The sequence below is a fragment of the Talaromyces rugulosus genome, chromosome IV, assembly GCF_013368755.1.
Source record: "Talaromyces rugulosus chromosome IV, complete sequence".
Classification (NCBI taxonomy): domain Eukaryota; kingdom Fungi; phylum Ascomycota; class Eurotiomycetes; order Eurotiales; family Trichocomaceae; genus Talaromyces; species Talaromyces rugulosus.
The window spans coordinates 3,258,890-3,278,251 of NC_049564.1; the positions used below are offsets into that span (position 1 = coordinate 3,258,890).

The 19,362-nt window shown below is 40.2% G+C and overlaps 4 protein-coding genes across 4 annotated transcripts; 2 read left to right on the plus strand and 2 right to left on the minus strand.

The window, feature by feature from the left end:
• Positions 1 to 6,365: 6,365 nt before the first annotated feature.
• Positions 6,366 to 7,419, minus strand: TRUGW13939_07916 (uncharacterized protein; the record flags this gene model as incomplete). The annotated part of the gene is made up of 3 exons (XM_035491053.1): positions 6,366 to 6,833; positions 6,899 to 7,309; positions 7,384 to 7,419. The coding sequence occupies 3 exons, from the start codon at positions 7,417 to 7,419 to the stop codon at positions 6,366 to 6,368; spliced, it is 915 nt and encodes a 304-aa protein (XP_035346946.1).
• Positions 7,420 to 7,924: 505 nt separating this feature from the next.
• On the plus strand, positions 7,925 to 9,112 carry TRUGW13939_07917 (uncharacterized protein; the record flags this gene model as incomplete). Its single annotated transcript, XM_035491054.1, has 1 exon — positions 7,925 to 9,112. The coding sequence occupies one exon, from the start codon at positions 7,925 to 7,927 to the stop codon at positions 9,110 to 9,112; it is 1,188 nt and encodes a 395-aa protein (XP_035346947.1).
• Positions 9,113 to 13,121: 4,009 nt separating this feature from the next.
• TRUGW13939_07918 (uncharacterized protein) lies at positions 13,122 to 13,622 on the plus strand (the record flags this gene model as incomplete). Its single annotated transcript, XM_035491055.1, has 1 exon — positions 13,122 to 13,622. The coding sequence occupies one exon, from the start codon at positions 13,122 to 13,124 to the stop codon at positions 13,620 to 13,622; it is 501 nt and encodes a 166-aa protein (XP_035346948.1).
• A 209-nt stretch (positions 13,623 to 13,831) lies between these two features.
• TRUGW13939_07919 (uncharacterized protein) lies at positions 13,832 to 14,954 on the minus strand (the record flags this gene model as incomplete). Its single annotated transcript, XM_035491056.1, has 3 exons — positions 13,832 to 14,487; positions 14,562 to 14,878; positions 14,926 to 14,954. The coding sequence occupies 3 exons, from the start codon at positions 14,952 to 14,954 to the stop codon at positions 13,832 to 13,834; spliced, it is 1,002 nt and encodes a 333-aa protein (XP_035346949.1).
• Between the last annotated feature and the right edge of the window lie 4,408 nt (positions 14,955 to 19,362).

The window sequence follows — 19,362 nt, forward strand, 5'->3', positions numbered from 1 at the left end:
CAGAAGACTACAAGTTCAAATTCTCATCACTTAACTTATTACCTAGTCATAGTAGTCTTTGCTCTCATGATGTCATGGATATATGATGACCAGAGGCAGGCATAGATATATGCTGTATTCTTACTAATAGTTAGTTTATTAATTCCACCATCTCACTCCTCTCTACAGTAGCAGCCATTACTATAAGTAAGTCGTCTGATTCCATTTCCACATCTTATTCTATCTATATAGAGAGAGTATTTAAAACTTTATAAAATTCAGCATTTAGCATCCCAATGATCCTACCATCTTCCAAAAGGATATAATAGTTCGTATTCCCTTCATATTCTAATAGAAGACATGGCCTTATCCTTAAGTCTATTAGCTTCTTTCTTTGCTTAGACAGAATTAAATATTTCTCCTTAGATCTAATCACTCTAAGTTGTAATAGATCTAGCTTGTCATCATACCAAACTTAATATAAAGTTATATAGAGCTTAGATAATAGAGATTAATTAAATAGGAATACTACAGTTCAAGTAATTTCAGACTAGAATTTAGAAGACAGTTTTGCATGCGCTAGTATTAGACTAATTTAATTATAAATCATCTTATGTGCTCTTTCAACAACTTTATTCTACTAATATTAGTCCACACCTGTGATTTCAGCCTAGATTACCTAAGAAAAGAGAATAAATTTTATTTCTTTTCTCACTTACTCTAGAATCTAATTAAATTATATTCATCTATACTTTCGTTCTAGACGCTTATTATAGTTAAAAAAGAAACATAGTGATTCTATAATAAATTCCTATTGATATAGTATAGAGACAATTTCTATCCATCCCATAAAGTCATCAATAATTATGAGCCAATAGCGACTGCTATCCAGGCCTTCATCAAATAGACCTATAATATTAATATAGAGGAGTTCCATTACATACTCTTCTTTCTTACCAGAAGACTTATAAGGTTTCTCAATTATACACCCCTAAAGACATGGATTACATAGTTAACATAGTTCCAGATCTCAGACCCCGTACGCTTATTTCTTGAGTCATTGTAGGTTTGTATCGCTCAAGTAAGCTAGTCAATAATACCAGAAAGTCATCTATGGACTAACATGATAGACAGGAAAACTATAATTCATCCAAATATCAAGTGTATATACTCCATAATACTAGCTTACTGTGTACAGATTCTTGTCATTTAATTTATTATGAATACTGGCATCTTTACTTAAAAATTCAACCTTTACTCCTTATTTGAGAAGCTGAAGTACAGATATAAGATTTACATGTACAGAGAGAACAAAGAGAACATTATCAAACACAAACCATTTTCTTTTGCCTTACACATTACACAGGACGTTTACTACCCCCATGCCTAAGAGAGTTGTAGAGATATCAACACTTCTCAGTGATAATCCATAGTACTTTTCCATTTAAACAAACCTGGCGGCAGTATTACAGATATATTAAACACATCCACTATCAACAATCCAAGCGTCATGGATAGAGAGAGTTTTTATAGCCATCATTGCAAGGGTATGATTAAATATAGCAAGATTCCCTTTAATATCCTTCCCAAATGCAACATTTACATCTCTTTCTGAGGCTGTTATTGCCATAAAAATAGGTCTTTTTAGATCTTTTAGACCGCCTACATTGTCATCTTCATCATCAATACTAGACTGCCTTTTTAACGAATTGCGTATATCTATCTATGAGCTATCAGATTTTACCTTGCAACCTTTATTATCCTTCCCCTGGTTTCTTAGCTTTGGATTCTTCTTAAAGCAATCAGCTTCTATATAATAAGATTTCTGACAGAATAAACAATATAGAGTATTATAAATCTTAACTAGGCATATAATCCCATCTGCTAACAATATAACTTTTTGATCTAGAGATTTTCGTGTCAGAGAGAAGATAGGAAGCTCCTGTATATCTAGTTATTTACCTAGTTATCTTTTTCTATATTCTTCTTTAATCACCTTATTTTCAATAGAGTCAAATGTAGGTGCTGCCTTCATAATATTTCTATCTTCATCCCTATTATTAATAATATCTAATTATCTGAAGATATAGTCTTAGAAACTCTTATACTTAGAACCTAACACATTTAAAAAGAAGAATACTCGCTCAATTTCAGAAATAATACAGTTAGGATTAAGAAGGAGCTTCTCTATATAAATCTTTTTAATCTTAGCTCTAAAAGCTTGAGCACTCTTATACTTTACTCTTATAAGAGACAAGTATCATCTTTATAATTATATATAAATACTAGATCCCTCTAGCTTGAAATTGCTCTTAAATATATTGATAAACAGTTATACTTAAGTAATATTAAAGGTATTAATTCTTTATACCATAGCATTTGTCAACTTAGCTATAATTATTATAAAATAAAATTTTTAACAACAAGTCTATTACCGTGCTTCCTCTTCTTTCTTTAGTAGAGTAACTCTATCATCAGCAATAGTAGATATTCAGATAAACTCCTTAATCTTCTAATTCTATTTAAATTAGTTATTCATATTATCAAGTATAGAAATAATATTATAGAAAGTATTTAGACTAAATTATTCAAATTTCATAATATTAGTTATGGTAAGATAAGATGTTCTTTAGCACTAAGAAATTCTAGATTGAATACATCAGAAGGCGGATTTAAATTTATAATTAATTTAAGATTTAACAGTTTTAGGGAATATAGCTCTAGACTAAAGAGGTCTAGACTTAATACTAAGCTAAGCTAGATCAAAATAATAAAAGGATTATAGTCTAATAGTTTTAGCATAGAGTTATAAGATAGTGATCTGTAGTCTCTATCTAGCAACCTAGCAAATTTTTGATAATACTTATATAACCTAGCAAAATAAGAAAAACAGAGATGATTAACTAGGTATCACAATTTTTTTAAAAAAAATATAGTAGACTGTTTTAGTTAAAAATTATAGCATTTTTTATTATTATAATTTGATATTACAACTTCGTTCTTAGAACCTGTGGAAGATATAATAGAAGTTTCAGCCATATTCTCAGGCCTAGGGATTAGATAAGAGATAGAAATAGAAGTATAAAGATGATAGAGACTTTATCTAAAACTAAAACACGTTAAGTAAGTATTAAAAGTACTATAACCTCCTAAAGTAATATCTTAAGAGATAACAATTAATGCTCGGTGCTCATAATCTTTAATAGATAGATATCAGTAAACTATATAGACAGTATCTAACAACAGTGATAGGAAAAATAATTTCTAGATTTAGTTAAAACATCAATAATGTAGATACCAGAGATAGGAAAGAAAATTAAGCTTATCTTCTATCTAAATATATATATATTTTCTCTTCTAGCACTTAAAAGGTATCCCTTTATATCTTTAAAATAACATTTTTTTTTTTTTATAGTAAAAAATTCTGAAGATCACTAGGGCAGATAATATCAATTTATTTAAAATCTATCATTGTGGATTCTCATTACAAAATAAATCACAAATGTCAGCCTTATCTCTGTGATACAGTTATATCTGTTATTACTGTGATATATTATATCACAGTCTTTAATAGTCAGTTATATGATATGTTATCTAATAAGATATCTTATAATAGTCTACCACATCATAAAATCCCTTATACTGAAAATATAACTTCTAATAAAAAGAAAATTCTTTTATCTTATTTTTTCAGAGTCTATTTATTTCATATTAATATTATATCTATAATTCCTATCTAGTATTAATCAGGTATTTTAATTAATAGAATTATCATGTCGAGCATAGGCTTAGCTATTTTAAATAAAGTTCTCGGGTGTTACAAGAGCAAGCTGGGCGCATAACCTGTTAAAGTAGGTTCAGTAGTATGTAGAAGCATGTTCTTATTGTCTTATTATGAGGGGCAGATGGACTGCTTATATATATATACACACACATATGCATAGACCCACATCCGTATACCATCAGCCACACGCACAGCCACCGGGATATTCAACATTTCTACTCCAGACAATTCTCTTCTACAAGTATTTTATTTTCACACAAATTTCGGTTAACCGAATTTTGATTCTAACCGAAATGTGCTCTTTTAAGCACCGGTTTTTAGTTGCGTTTTCGCCCGTCTATGATCCGAGATTTTTGGGCGCCTGTGATATTCGGTTTTCCGAAAATCTCTCTTATACCAGGATCTTCACCGCGAGCGTGAGCACTTCTAATATAATTCGCCAATTTTGTTGCGTTATTTACCAGGGGATTTTCAATCATTTACGACTTAAGAATGACTGGCCAGAGCCATACGTGGTACCTAGATCCAAAGATGGCTCCCAAGTCCAATAATGGCTCTAGCATCGAACATGAACAAATTCGGATCCATTAACCAATTCTGGTTCTGTCCATAGATGAATCGGTTGCCAGGCTCCTGGGCAGAGATTCACTCCTGGGCAGAGATTCACTCCTGGGCAGAGATTCACTCCTGGGCAGAGATTCGCTCCTGGGCAGAGGTTTACTCCAGGGCAGGGATGGATGCTCAGCACTAAGCCCACTCTGCCTTGGAGCGAATTTCTGCTCTGGCGTGACCTTCTGCCCTGGAGCGAATCTCTGGCTGGAGGGACCTGGGGGAGAAGGCTGCTGGCAATTTCATTAACCTAAGGCCAAGCCAACATATCTTGTAATAGAAGTAGTTTTCTTAATAACCATAACCCTCACGGCCTAGCAGGGCAGGGGACAGTGTCTCGACGGCTTACTCGGCTGCATGGCTGGCAGGGACATCGGTCGGTAGCCATCTGGCTGCTAAGACTGGTAGCTATATATTTCATGTTTTAGTCTGCTATATATAAATAAGTTATTAGTTACTATAGCAAAGTATTATTATCTAGATAGAGTTATCTAAGTTTAGTAAGTCCTATTTTCTTATATTGCTGAGACTTGGAGGATATAGTAGTACTATCTCTTAGAGATCTCTTTTTATGTTATCTATCTGATTTATGACCAACCTGTGCTAGGAAAATAGCTTTAAAAGAGTTGGGAGCCTAGAGCATTATAATAATTAATATATTTTCTAGTCTTTGTAGTTTAGCTTATAAGCTATATATATAAGTTACTTTTGATCTTTGACTAATAGATTATCTTTAGTGTGGCTATATAGATAGCTAGTTGTATTATTAATCTCTGAGTTAATGTGTTTGATTTATAAATAATATATAGATTATTGTTGATAGTATTTTAGTGGTTAATTATTTTTCTTAATTTACTTAGATGTATGCTGATATGTATTATTTATAAAAGACTATATAATCTAGAGTGATTATAGAGTATTTTTAAATTTTTTTTTTTATTTTATTAGACTCTGTTGCTTTTTTATATTTTGTTATCAGCACTTATAGTAGTAAGAGTAGATAAAGTAGTTATATGTATTAATATATACCGTCTATCTAATAAACTGCTTTATAGATAGCCTTGGTAGTCTTATATACTTTATATTATTAGTTACTTTATAAGTTGAGTGGTCTGTTCTGCAGGCTATATTAGTTAGTTTGTAATATAGGATGTATAAGCGCTTTAGGGTAAGATGTCTAAGGTGTCTATAAAGGACTGTGAGGCCCTCAGTGAGTAGTTTAGCTGTAGGTAGCTGTTTAGTAGCTTTTCGGAGACATAGTGTAAGGCTCTGTGGTCTAAAGTGTGTGAAACCTCATAGAGGTGCTTTATTCTCATTCTCTTTACTTTTTTTAAGGATTGTAATTTCTTTGCTGGTGTGGCAAAGTGTATGGTGAAGATTATTGACGACAACGAGCCAGGGGGCACCATACCTCGCCGTCTTACCAGCATGTTCCGCGATGCTGACCAGCATAGTGACTGATGTATTGTCCAGACATCTGACGCAGCTTTTGAGACTGTCCTGTAAGATGCAGTGTTGTGGCTTGATCTGGGGCTGCGCCAGCTTTGGCTCGCGGCCGTCTGGGTCTATGAAGAGCTTCCTGCTGGCTCATGTAAGAGGAATCTTCTGGCGAAGGCGCAGGCAGAGCCTGACGAGGCGTCTCTCTTTGAGCTGGCCTCTCTAGCCTCTCGCCTGGGACTTGACTCCGGGAATATCCGAAGTATCCTACACACTTCGCCTGACCAAATCATCGCACAGCAAGCTTTACTTGCGGCGCGAAAGCCCGGTCTGTTCAGGTACGACAATAAAGCACAGTGCATCCGACAGCTAACAGACATCTTCGCGACGGCCACGCCCGTTTCTACCCAAGATTCAGCCGAGACTTGCACGGGTCATCGCTAACAGCGATTAACACAAAATGTGCTTCATTATTGCGCTGGACTGAAATGATTCGACCATCGAATGAAAGCTCAATTTCTTCTGCCAAGCCTCTCTGTCGCTAGTAGCCTCTATCTCATGTCTGAACAGTCTTCAACACCCGACTGATCACCTCATCGAAAGTCTCTTCCTGAACCAAGCCCAGCTCTTGCATCCAGTGCGCCGCCTTCTCAGGAAAATATGTCATCGGTGCATCATTGTACGTCACTGCACTAGCAAGTTCATAGTACCCCTTGACCCATTGACCCTCCTCAACATGCTTCGTCCCGCGGTCATACAGCGCTTTACCTCCTACCTTGTCGAGCGTGAAGTTTCGGCCAGAGATTCTCTCAACAGCTTCGATGACTTCGTTCTGTGTAGTGTTGAAAGACGATACGTAGACATACTGATTCTTGGTCTTGTCAGAGTGAACCAAGGCAGCAGCGACCGCTTCGCCAACTTGGGAAGTGGTCGTGGTGGTGAACTTCGGGTTGCCGGAGTCGACAAGCTCGCCGGTCATGGCTCTGACGTCCAGGCAGAGCAAGCCTTGACCCTCGACTAGCATCTGCGGCGATCATCAGCATTCTGTGACATTGTTTCGATTTACAAAAAGGCTGTATAAGGGCTCACCCAGTCAATAAACGAACCCACAAAGATAGCCGTCCACGACAGCCCTTCCACTTCTTTCGACTTGACATGATCCATCACATCCTGCTTCCCCTTCAGGAACGCAGCCGAGTCCTCAAGCCCCTCGACAGAAGTGTCAATGCCATACTCGCTCGGGAAGAAGCGTTTCACCTTGGCGGCAGCGACAGCATCGACAATGGTCTTTTGCTCGGCGACGTCGGCGGTGGAGAGGGCGGATACGACGGCGTCTTGGCCGGTGAAGACGTCGACGAGGGAGCCGTAGGTGTAGTCAGATTTGACGATGGTGGCGCCTAGTAAGTTCGCGTTGCGGGCAGAGGAGCGGCTGAGGACGGAGACGGTGAAGCTGGCTTTGAGGAGGGATCGGACGAGGTATGGGCCGAGGTTGCCTGTACCCTGTTTGAATAGTGAGAAATCATAATCTTGCCGAGGACTGAACTAGGCAGCGAGATAGGAGAGGGAAGCTTTACCCCGACGATCATAACATTCTTGATTTCTGTGGACATCTTGAACGGTGGATAGCGGCGGACTGTGAGGTGAAGATGGACAGGGTATTGCAGGGATGATGCAGACAAGATTGAGAATGTTTTGTAGGTCTGCGTCTCGATAGCCCAAGTCATGGACAGCTCCACCTATTTATACTGTTGACATTTCACCTTTAAGCAGGCTGCGAATGAGGGAACGTCATTTATAATCATGTATATCTCCATTGTTCTCATGGCTTCAGTTCAAGCTCATCTTTGTCTTATAGATGGTGGAGGCTAAACCTGTTTCATCCAGCTGGTGGGAACTAAGCCGCATGTGGATCGGACGGTGGACGCTAAACTCTGTTAGGGCCATCGCGTACCTTAAGTACCCCATTGAATTATTAATTCAGCTCAGGCATCTAAGTGTGACGCCACTCTCTACAGTGCAGTTAGAGGTCCTTATAGGACATCCCATAATCCGACACGATGCCTTCGTCATACTCTCTTCCCGTCCATCCTTTTACACAAACATCATATCCACGCCATGGGTCTTCTCCAGAGGTCATGCCAGGCATGCGTCAAAGCTCGTCGTCGGTGCACCATCGCCTATCCCTGCTGTGCACGATGCTCCGCTAAGCGTATCCCCTGTCACTACACGAATGGCCCTTCACACACTGAAAAGACATGGTCGGACAGCGTCATTCAACCTCGAAAGTTGAACGGAGAATACAGTGAACAAGCTCTCATACTTGATGTATATCATGGACGTCTAGATACGAGGCTGCAGAACTTCCGTCGTCAAGTACTCTGCGAGGACTCCTACGATGGCTCTCGCCCTCCTATCACGGACCCCTCAGTCCTATCGTGGACCCAAGAGGCCAGTGGTGCACTGAGCAAGAGACACGGGAATAGTCTCCAGATCTTCAATCCCTTACATCTTGAGATTGTCCAAGTCTTCGACCAAGCAACACTACAGCAATTGGCCAGCATCCTGCGCAGCTTTCCAGCCCAGTTCGCGCAACATGGCTCAACGGCCTTCGTACACTCGGGCTTATACGACGGCGACGACTCCAACTCCAACAATCTCTCACTGCCACTGAAGCAGGTCCGCGATATCTGCTGCAGCTACCAGCTCGGCGGCGAGTATCTGGCAGACCGTCGCTTCCACACCCTCCGGCTGACGATCCAACGCCTGCTCCGTCTTGCAATACGCAGCATAAATACCTTTGCAGAGACGGTAGCGTACGCGCAAGCCATCATCGTCGCGCAGATCATTCGACTTCTCGAACCTCAAGAAACAGTCACAAAAGAAGAAGAAGAAGACGATTATGAAGACATTGAGCGCGACAACGAAAAAATGTGGGCTCTCACCCATACACTCTGGCAGCATGCGCCAACCCAACTATCCCCCACCCTCTCTCCTTGGAAAGCATGGTTATTTTCCGAGAATGTAAGAAGGACGATCATGATATGTAACGTCCTGCTAGGGGTGTATAGCTCTTTGAGCAGGGGGTATACGATGCATCCACTCTGTGTCGAGGCCTTACCCTTTGATGCGCGAACGGGGCTCTGGGATGCCCAGAGTGAGGCTGCGTGGATGGCTACTGCGAAGAGGATACCAGGACCTTATCTGGTAACCCTTAGTCATTTTACCAGGCTGAAGCACCCGACCGGCGATGGTAGTGAGTCGACTCAGTTCGAGGACCTCCTCTTGTTGTCATTCATGAGATAAGAAATTAGTCGGTTTAAATTCTTTGCTAGTTCTTTTATAGGTAGCTAGCAAAGTTAGTATTTATACATAATTTATAATATTATGATTAGTTATTTTTTTAAACTTATTAGAATTTAGAATCTAAGCAATAATCTAAGAGGACGCTCCACTGTGCCTCGCAATGTACGTCTTTGGTAGGCAGAACATACTATCAGGAAGCAAAGAACATTGCCTTGATTGCTGAACGATCACTGTGTCTACGTTCTGAACGTGCTTAGCTTCTCGTGGCCCTGACTCCCAATGCGAGCCGGCTTCTACTGTGCAGCGTGTTTGAGTCGCCTATCCGGTCGGCGCAATACTGCCCCCTAAAGCCAAAGCGAGCCAGGCCTTTTAAAAAGGATGTCCCGATACATATTCGACGCTGCCTAAGAGTGCAATTTAGTTTGCTGACTGCTTTACTCGCGGTATGCAGCTTCTCGGAACTATGCTCGTCTGACATGTGCTGTCATGAATGCATTCGAGCGCCACAGATGTCTCGAAAGCTCGCAATGTACGGATGTCAGCCGCTGATGCCTGCATAGCCAGGTCTTGCTTCATCTTCGCGCTGGCCACCGATCGGGCGAATCGAGCGGTCTGTCACACAGATTCGAAGGACACTGTGTACACTGCCCTCACCTAGTAAACTGCCGGCTGTCTATATAGGCTCCTATATGCATTTGATAGTCGCCCTTATCCTTTTATTCAGCTGAACAGCTGCATATATACGTATTAAACTTTATTTTTAAAAGTCTTCAGCAATAACTGCAAAGGCTGCTGCTTTTCCGTTTAAAGCATTAGCATTTATATATTTTAATATAGCGAATATATATATTCTTACGCATATTTTTCTTCCTGTAAATGCAACAGTAATACAGGCCTAGCTTATGCCTGCTATTTATATAGCATTGCAAGTTCTTAATTGTAGCGTATATAATGTTGCAATATAAGCACTGAGCGGGTCGGGCCCGCTGGAGGCTTCTACCCGCTCATGGTACACTTCCGCCCTGAGTTCACCCCAGGCATGGTTTTCGCACCGTGGTTTTAGAACCACCCATGGCCTAACCCCCATGGGTTAGCCTGCGGCCAGGTTCCGCCCTGCGCGGGGCGCAGATCTCGCGGGACCTGGGCTAGGCACCCCGGGTATCACCAGCCACACGCACAGCCACAGAGATATTCATAGGAGTCTTCCGACGGCCAGCCAGATACACAAATCCAGGTTGACACGGCCACAGTCCAAAATCCCACTGGGCCATATGGCCGGGGCTACAAAGCCCATCCAGCCCCACTGAACATTCGAGAACCATCTTTTTACCCACGCCAAGGGTTTGGTCAATCGGATGGGAATAAATATTCCCCGCTGCCACGTGGAGATTGTCTCAAGACAATCGTAACAAGACAAATGGGAGCATGTGCCAGTCGAAACATGACCCATACAGACATGTCTCGCCCGTCGGTATAAGTCAGCCAAGACAAGTCAGGACTCTGCAGATATGCATTTGCAAGAGCGTTGCACCTGCAAGAGGTTTGCACCTACAAGAGCGTTGCACCTGCAAGAGGTTTGCATTTGCAAGAGGTTTGCGCTTGCAAGAGGTTTGCACTTGCAAGTGGTTTGCACCTGCAAGAGGTTTGCATTTACAAGAGGTTTGCGCTTGCAAGAGGTTTGCGCTTGCAAGTGGTTTGCACCTGCAAGAGGTTTGCATTTGCAAGAGGTTTATATTTACAAGAGTATTGCACCTGCAAGAGGTTTATACCTGCAAGAGCGTTACACCTGCAAGAGGTTTGTATTTACAAGAGGTTTGCACCTGTAAGTAATTTATATTTACAAGAGCATTACACCTACAAGAGGTTTGCGCTTGCAAGAGCTGAGAGTAAATTGTCTAATTCATACAGAATAATTCAGTAATTTCTTTTTTCTGCTAACTGTTTTCTGTCTTATCATGATAGGACAAGAATTATGACCGCTGACGTTACTTGATAGATGCCTAGTGTGTGCGCCACCATTTAGATGAGCAGTAATTTATAGCTTCTGGGCCAGTTAGATCGCTCTACATAAAATAGGCGCTGAATAGTCCGCGGTTACAAAAAATTAATGAATTATACAATAGTACACATATTGAGTTTATCACTTATCTATTATCTACCGTCATCTTAAAGATTTACTAATAATGATAGTATGTAGCATTCTTACAAAAATAGGCTGGTCACCACAGAACTTGCACTCTCTATAATCACCCCTATCATAGACCAGAAGTAAATTGGATGAATCAAATTTCAATTACTCGCGCCTACGATCATTATTCTTACTGATCGCTCATCGCTTTTGATGTGCTCAGCGGCTATGGCTTGTCCAATAGAGTATTCCTGTAAGACCTTACCTAATCACACAACACTAAACCTAACATGGATAGGATTGGCAGAGAGGACCACCTGCTCCATCCTGTAATATAAATAATCTAACTATGAATAACATACTCCAGAGGCAACAAAGGAGTACTCTCACGGTAACGGCCATTTCTTTCCAACATGTCGAACCCACTTTTGCTCCCAGAGCTTATTAGACTTATCATTGACAATATTCACATAATAGCGGATCTCTTGAATTGCGCTTACGTGAACAGCCTATAGAATGTAATAGCGTTAAAAAAACTCTACCAAGGCTCTCTGAATGACATACAGCGCCATTCACCCGATATTAGATCACTGAATTGCCTCTTTATGGCATCACAAGAGCGATTTAGCCGAAATATAAGCTTTATAAAACACCTGCTGCTATCGCCAGAGATGTCTGCAATTGATGAAGCTACAAATCCGAACTCAAAGCTTGCATGTTTCGAGAAGTGTCGCATGTTACATCGCCACCAATATGCGAAAGCTCTTTTGCGGCCTCACAGTAGCAGCCCCATTAGTCTCATGATCCCTTTTAAGATTATCGATCAAGATTGGTCACATGCCTAGGACCTTCTTCTTGGTCCTACAGTCGAGTTTTTAGCAATTAACAACCACTACTACGAACTGTTGATGACTAGCTCTAGCAATGTTCCAGGGCTGATCGCACCTACGGTAAGTTCTGTCCGCCCGGGAAGGCTATTCTTCTAAAGGCTCTATCTAACTGCTGCAGGAGAGATTCGCGAACATCAAAGCTCTCACGATCTACAATTCTGACAACAGCCAAGAAGAGAAAGATCTTTGCCGATTGATTCAGAGCTGTAATCTGCGGTTCTTTCACTTTGAAGAACGGTATAGAGACAGTGTACACATGAGTAATGAGTCGGGGCTCTATTCATGCCTTCAGCGACAGCCAAACCTCAATGCTTTAGCGTTACTTCATCCCAATTCTTTTTCAAGCTCATCATTCACCATGGCAACACCGAAGGAAGAGGATAATGTATGGCTAATGTTGAAGATGCTATATCTTGAAACGGTAGACCAGTATTGGCTGGAGATGCTTCTAGAGTTTAAGGAACTTCGTATTCTTAGTTTAAATGGTCTCACACGCGATCTCCTAACTATCAGCCAGGATGCGACAAAGAAAATTGCAAAATGCATGAACCTTTGGGTTATCAATATTTTTTTCTCTCAGCTGAACGACATAGAACGACTTCTTGAAATCTTGCATAGCTGTCCACGATTACAAAAGTTAAGCGTACAGCACCAATCTTCTATGGAGGAATCAGAGATGAAAGACACTGTACTTTTAAGTTTGTTGTGTGCTCTGTTATATTTAGAATTCTTTGTACTTGATTGGAAGTTTTGGGTGGATGATGCAACGATTCAAGACATCTCATAAAACTATCCCGTGCTAACTGTACTCGAGCTGTAAGGGTCCTGATTACACCTCTCTCTCCCACTGATAGCGGCAGTGCGTCTACTCCTGTAACTGGAAAGCATGTATTTCAGCCATATATAGTTCGAGGATACAAGACAACTATATCCTCACAAAATCCACGACATTGCGGTGGAATGGCGCAGAGTATTCCCAAAGCTTTGAGAGATGCTATGTCCAGCAGACATATACTTTATGAATGAGGACGATCTAAATGAGATACTAGAAAGTGAAAAGGCCAGCTTAAGTGGACATGAGGATAAACTTTCTAGTGATATTACAGATACCGAAGACAATTTGAGCATCGAGTCAGACGGAAACAGCTTCGATTCGAGAAGCGATGACGAGGCGTGGCTTAGAGAACATGAGGATGTACTTTCTAGTGGGTTTACAGATACCGAAGATGATTTGAGCAGCGAGTCAGACGGAGACAGCTTCAATTTGAATAGTGACGAGGAAGCATGGCTCTGGGTACCTGGGATCGATTTTCGCGACTTCAAATCTGACTGGTTTTTATTGCGAATAAAACTGTGGAGAGAACTGGGTTACGGAAAAGACCGGTTTCTTAATGATAGGATTCAACATATATGGCAGAGAAGTTTTGAAATCGAGACTGTTGGCTGGCCTGTTTTACCCCTAGGAATTCTTGCAGATCCACAGTCATGTTAAAATGCAGTTCCAAAGCATGTTTTAAAAATATTTAGGTATTGAATTATAATTTCAGGAACAGAGATTGGATATACGTATCTCCAAGTTGCAACAAAGATTTTAGCCGACTTTCAGCATTTGACCGACATGCGGAGGACTAAGAGCACTCAATTGTGTGAATGCGCAATACAAGTTCTGCTGTTACTGTGGCCCCTCATAGCGATGACCTATTAATCGAAGTATTCGCCTAGCTGCCTTCGTCTTTTTGACGGCAGATTTTGATTCCATGTCTCCCAAGCTCTCACTTCTTCACGTGATTGGTTCAAGTCTTTTTCGAGTCCGGAGCACTCAGATTCAAGTGCCGTCACTTTCAAAGTCAATTGTTCAATTTTGTCTTCCAAGGGACTAATCAAGAGCTTCCGCGCGAGCTTGTACGACACGTCCACAGCGAAGTCACCTCCTTCACTCATCAGTTTGTCAAACTGTTCACCCAACAGTGAGGTGAACTTTAGAGCTGCAAATTGAGACAACAAATTTCTTGCGGGGTCAGCGCCAGCACTTGGCGTTTTTGAATAAATCAGTCGGATTGCCTCCGCCAACCGCGGCAACATACTTATTTGCCTGTGTTGTAGAATGGTGAGAACTTTAACAAGACGATTCAATGCAAATTTTTCGAGATCTGACAAAAGATAAACATGTGCAAAGCAGTATACTCTGGCATGAGTGAGAACTTCGATAGTGAGAAGTTCGTCAGGGTTGTCATTGAGACCTTTCGTTGATATAACAGCTTGAGACGCGAGAGGTAGCTCCGAAATAACGAAATCTTCTATCGGAGTTAAGGGTCTGGTGGTCAAGCCATCAGTCCCTAGATCGCTAGTGATAGTTTCTATGATGATCAGAACATAAATTTCTAATCCACAAGCCTTAGGTTCAGAAGATAAGTTAAGGACTAGTACTCACCGTCGATACATGTTTCTTTTTCCTCCGAGGTATCATGCTTCGCCTCTTCGGCTATTTTCTGAAGCTCTGTGCTTGATTTTGGAGAAGTTGGGAAGGGGCAATAGTCTCGTGCGTAGGCGTAGTTCAGAAAACACTCAATGGTATGTTCCTCGAACTCGGTCAAGTCAAGCGCTTCATCACTTTGGTCTTTCCAGGGCCCGTACACTCGGGCGTATATTGCTGATGAAGAGAATGGGACAAAGACGCCAGGATGGACGTAAAATATCTTTCCTGTGCTACCAGCCTTCAGTTGTATAGGAAGGTCTCTGAAAAAAGACCTTCACGGGAATCAGTTTGAGTTGCATAAAGAGCTGGAAATCCTTACTCAGGCGAAGTGATCGACTGGGAAGTCATATCGCTTAAAAATAAACAGGCTATGTGACAGTATGTAAGCTGTTTGATCAATGGTAAAGTTTGGGTCTTCTCGAAATTTTGCAAGATCTGCTTCGATTTCGAGGAGAGGAAGTTTGAGCTGACGGACGTAGCTATTAGAATACTTGGATCTAGGATTATTCTGCGAAGAAAGTAAATATCTGCTTCAGCCTGGAGCGGGGTAACAGGGTGCTGAACGCGAATAGATTCTAATCTGGACTGAATTTGTCGTGGCGAAGGCTCGTTGGCTTAAAGTCTTCTTGCATGCATACTGCACGTTAAATTGTATAAGTCTGCGTTTCTTGATTGGATGAAGCGCTTTACCAACCACATTCCGGGGGGGCACTTCTAAGTGGGTCTACTGTTGCCCGTATGGGATCCTGGTGAACTACTTTTCTTACACTGTATGAGAGTTTCAAATGACAGACATCATCTTAATTTACGGTAAATGACGGTCAAGTGAAACTTTTGGAACAATATTATTCCGACGCTTTGCCTCACTGAGGTTAGGGTGAAACATATTAAACAATTGAAGTGAGTAAAAGCGTGCACCGTTTTTGCAAACAACTGTAACGTCTGCTATCGAGGGATAAGGCTGCGGGACTGGCATAATTTAGGCAGAGAAAGTCTAACCGGGGACGTACAATATTGGATTCGTCCAATGTCGGCAAAGTTCCAACATTGGGGACGTACAATATTGGGATTCGTCCAATGTCGGCAAAGTTCCAACATTGGGGACGTACAATATTGGAATGCTTCCAACATTGGCAAAGTTACAACACTGGGGACTTACAACATTGGAAAATGCCGAATATTGGGAGAGGAAAGCGCTTTTTCTGCTTAGATAAAAAGAGCGAAGTTGCTTTCTAACCTAGCCTCTTACTATGTCTCTGCTGTGGAACGGGATGTATAGCCAATCGGATATGCCATATCATAGCCGATGCTGTGATCGCGGCGGCACCTACGGCCCCAGCACATACAGCCAATCACACGTCTTTATCTTGTCAGCTGTCATCTTTTACTGACTCAAAAATAAGGGTGATACATTTATTCCCTTCAGCAAGTGACCTAAAAAATAATGCTTTAAAGCATTTGTGCATTGCTGATTTAAAAAAATAAAACAGACGGGACGATGACGTAAAGAGTGCACTAATTTCTCAAGTTCTAGCTTGATTATAGCCTACTGGTGACCGAGGCGGTACCTTTGCACCCACGGCCCTTGCTGACTCAAAAAAAAGGAAAAAGAAGAACAGGGAAGATGACGACATAAAAGAAAAATGCTTAAAAGCATTCGCGCTTTGCTGACTTAAAAAATATATAAGGGTGATGATCAGAACTTACGCAAGTGACGTAAACATTGAAAATGCTTTAAAGCACTTCTACTTTGCTGACTTAGGAAAAAAAAGCTGTAAGAGATGACGAAAAAATAAGTAATACAAAATATAAAGTAATATTTCATTGAGTATATATAATACAAACTGGTGATAAGCAAGTTGGCAACTATAAGATGGAACATGCCTTAGAGCATTTATGCTTTGCTGACTCAAAATAAATATAATAAGGGTAATGATCACTCAGATCTTGAGTAAGTAATGCAAATTCTATTTAACTTTGGGCTTTGCTGACTTAAAGTGAAAATGATGAGAATGATGATCGTTTGAGCCTTGTGTGAGTGATATCCTAATGAAGTTAGAATGAAACGGATGATATTGAGACTGGCCGAATATTTAGCGCTTTAGCGCTTTGCTGCTTAAGATACAAAGAGACAAGGATTAATAGCCGAGGGCCTATATTATACTAAAATAAGTAACACCATGATGATGTTAGCAGTTAAGCAGCTAATTTACTAACTGTAAAATCATATTTGTCTACCTTATATATTTGTAGGAGCCTACCTTATTCCGAAGGAAATCCGGTTTTGACGGAAACGGAGTACAGGGGACCTCTGGATCCAGTTCCGGCACCAGGATCCTATTCTGAACCCCAGGTGCTTAAATTATGGTCTCGCAGACAAAGCCTCCATCAGACTTTTCTATATAACTACTTTTTCGTACTATGAATGAGTCTACACAAAATTATTACGCAACAGAACGAACTTATATTCAAAATGACGGAAAGTAGCGTTCTTGCGTCTCTTGCATTAAAGATGGAGAAAAAAAGAAAAAGGCAGAGACGGCATAAACGGGGACAAACATTAATTAAGAAGGCATATGAAATGAGTGCTTTCTGTAATGCTGATGTTTGTCTTGGTATAAAGTTGAGGGATACCGGCAAGATAATGACGTTCTGCGCCGACAAGACAGGGATCTGGTCGTCATTTGTGACATACTTGGTAATTCGCCCTATCTCTTCCATGTCAAAAGCTAATTCGAGTAGGATTCGTGCTATCCTATACCGAACAGACAAACGCCGGACAATTTCATTGCGCGAATGAGCGAAACGAGCCCAGGACATTCTATATATAAATCTCCTGTTCCAGTCAAATCGTCATCAGAGGAGCGAGCGGAAACATAATGACTTTCAGATTGTACTCTTCCCCTGTGCTAGACACCTATCAAGTCAAATTCAAGAGACATTAAATTACATTGAACTTTGTTGGACCTTTTTGTACTCGTGGCGTAAGTCGGCGAACGAAGCATAAGGAATCAATATTCAAGTCTTGCGGGCTGAAAAGGAATGAAAAGATATCTCATTAAAGTATGTACATTGCTTCTTAGGGGGGGGGGGAGGACAATGGGTAGCAACGGAATTAGCGAATCAAACTGTTAGTGCTAGCGCTAGCGGTTCGAGAGATTTTCGTTAAAGCGAAAATCACAAACTTCCTAGATTTGTTGAATATCCCGGTGGCTGTGCGTGTGGCTGATGGTATACGGATGTGGGTCTATGCATATATGTGTGTATATATATGTAAGCAGTCCATCTGCCCCTTATAATAAGACAATAAGAACATGCTTCCATATACCACTGAATCTACTTCAATAGGTTATGCGCCCGGCTTGCTCTCACAACACCCGAGAACTTCATTTAAAATAGCTAAGCCTATGCTCAACGTGATAGTTCTATCAACTGAAACACCTAATTAACACTAGATAGAAACTATAGATATAATATCAACATGAAATAAACAGACTCTGAAAAAATAAGATGAAAGAATTTTCTCTCTATTAGAAGTCACATTTTCAGTATAAGGAATTTTATGATGTGATAGATTACCACAAGATATCTTATCAGGTGATATATTACATAACTGACTATTAAAGACTATAATATAATATATCACAGCAGCAATAAATATAACTATATCACAGAGATAAGACTAACATTTATGATTTATTTTATAACAAGAATCCACAATAATAGATTTCAAACAAATTGATATTATCTGCCCTAACAATCTTCAGAATTTTTCACCATAAAAAAAAAAAAAAATACTATTCTAAAAACATAAAGAGATACCTCTTAAGTGCTAGAAAAGAAAATATATACACATTTAGATAGAAGACAAGCTTAATCTTCTTTCTTATCTCTAGTACCTACATCATTAACATTTTAACCAAATCTAGAAATCATTCTTTCTATCACTATCATTAGATGCTGTCTATACAGCCTACTAACATCTATCTATTAAAGATTGTAAGCACCAAATATTAATTATTATCTCTTAAGATACTACTTTAGAAGGCTGTAGTACCCTTAATACTCACTCAACATGCTTTAGTCTTAGATAAAGTCCCTATCATCTTTATACTCCTATTTCTACCTCTTATCTAATCCTTAGGCCTAAGAGTATAGCTGAAACTTCTATCACATCTTCTATAGATTCTGAGGATAAAATCGTAATATTAAATCATAATAGTAAAAAACACTATAACCTTTGACCAAAACAGCCTATCATATTTCCTCTAAGAAAGTTATAATACCTAATTAACCACCTCTATTTCCCTCACTTTACTAGGTTATATAAGTATTATTAGAAGTCTACTAGATTATTAGACAGAGACTACAGACCATCATTTTATAACCTTATACCAGAACTATTAGACTATAGTCCTTCTGTTATTTCAATCCAGCTTAGTGTGAGGCCGTGAGACCTTCGGGACGCACCAGATGCCGCACCTCGCTACACTAGCCTCACAGAGGGTTGCCAAGCTACTAATGAAGCGGTATATATATACTGACCTTTGCATAGGGGTTGCCGAAGGTCAGCAATCAGTTTGACTATCTAGTGAACTATAACTTTACTATTGAATTCAACTCTTGCCTGCTCTCTATATAATATCTTTATATTCTGATTGCTTTTTACCTTCGGGAAGAGGGCTAGTAAGTGTTGGAATTATGGTTACTACTAGGAGCACCCCTATTCCCACTGATACCACCGAATGTTCTGTAT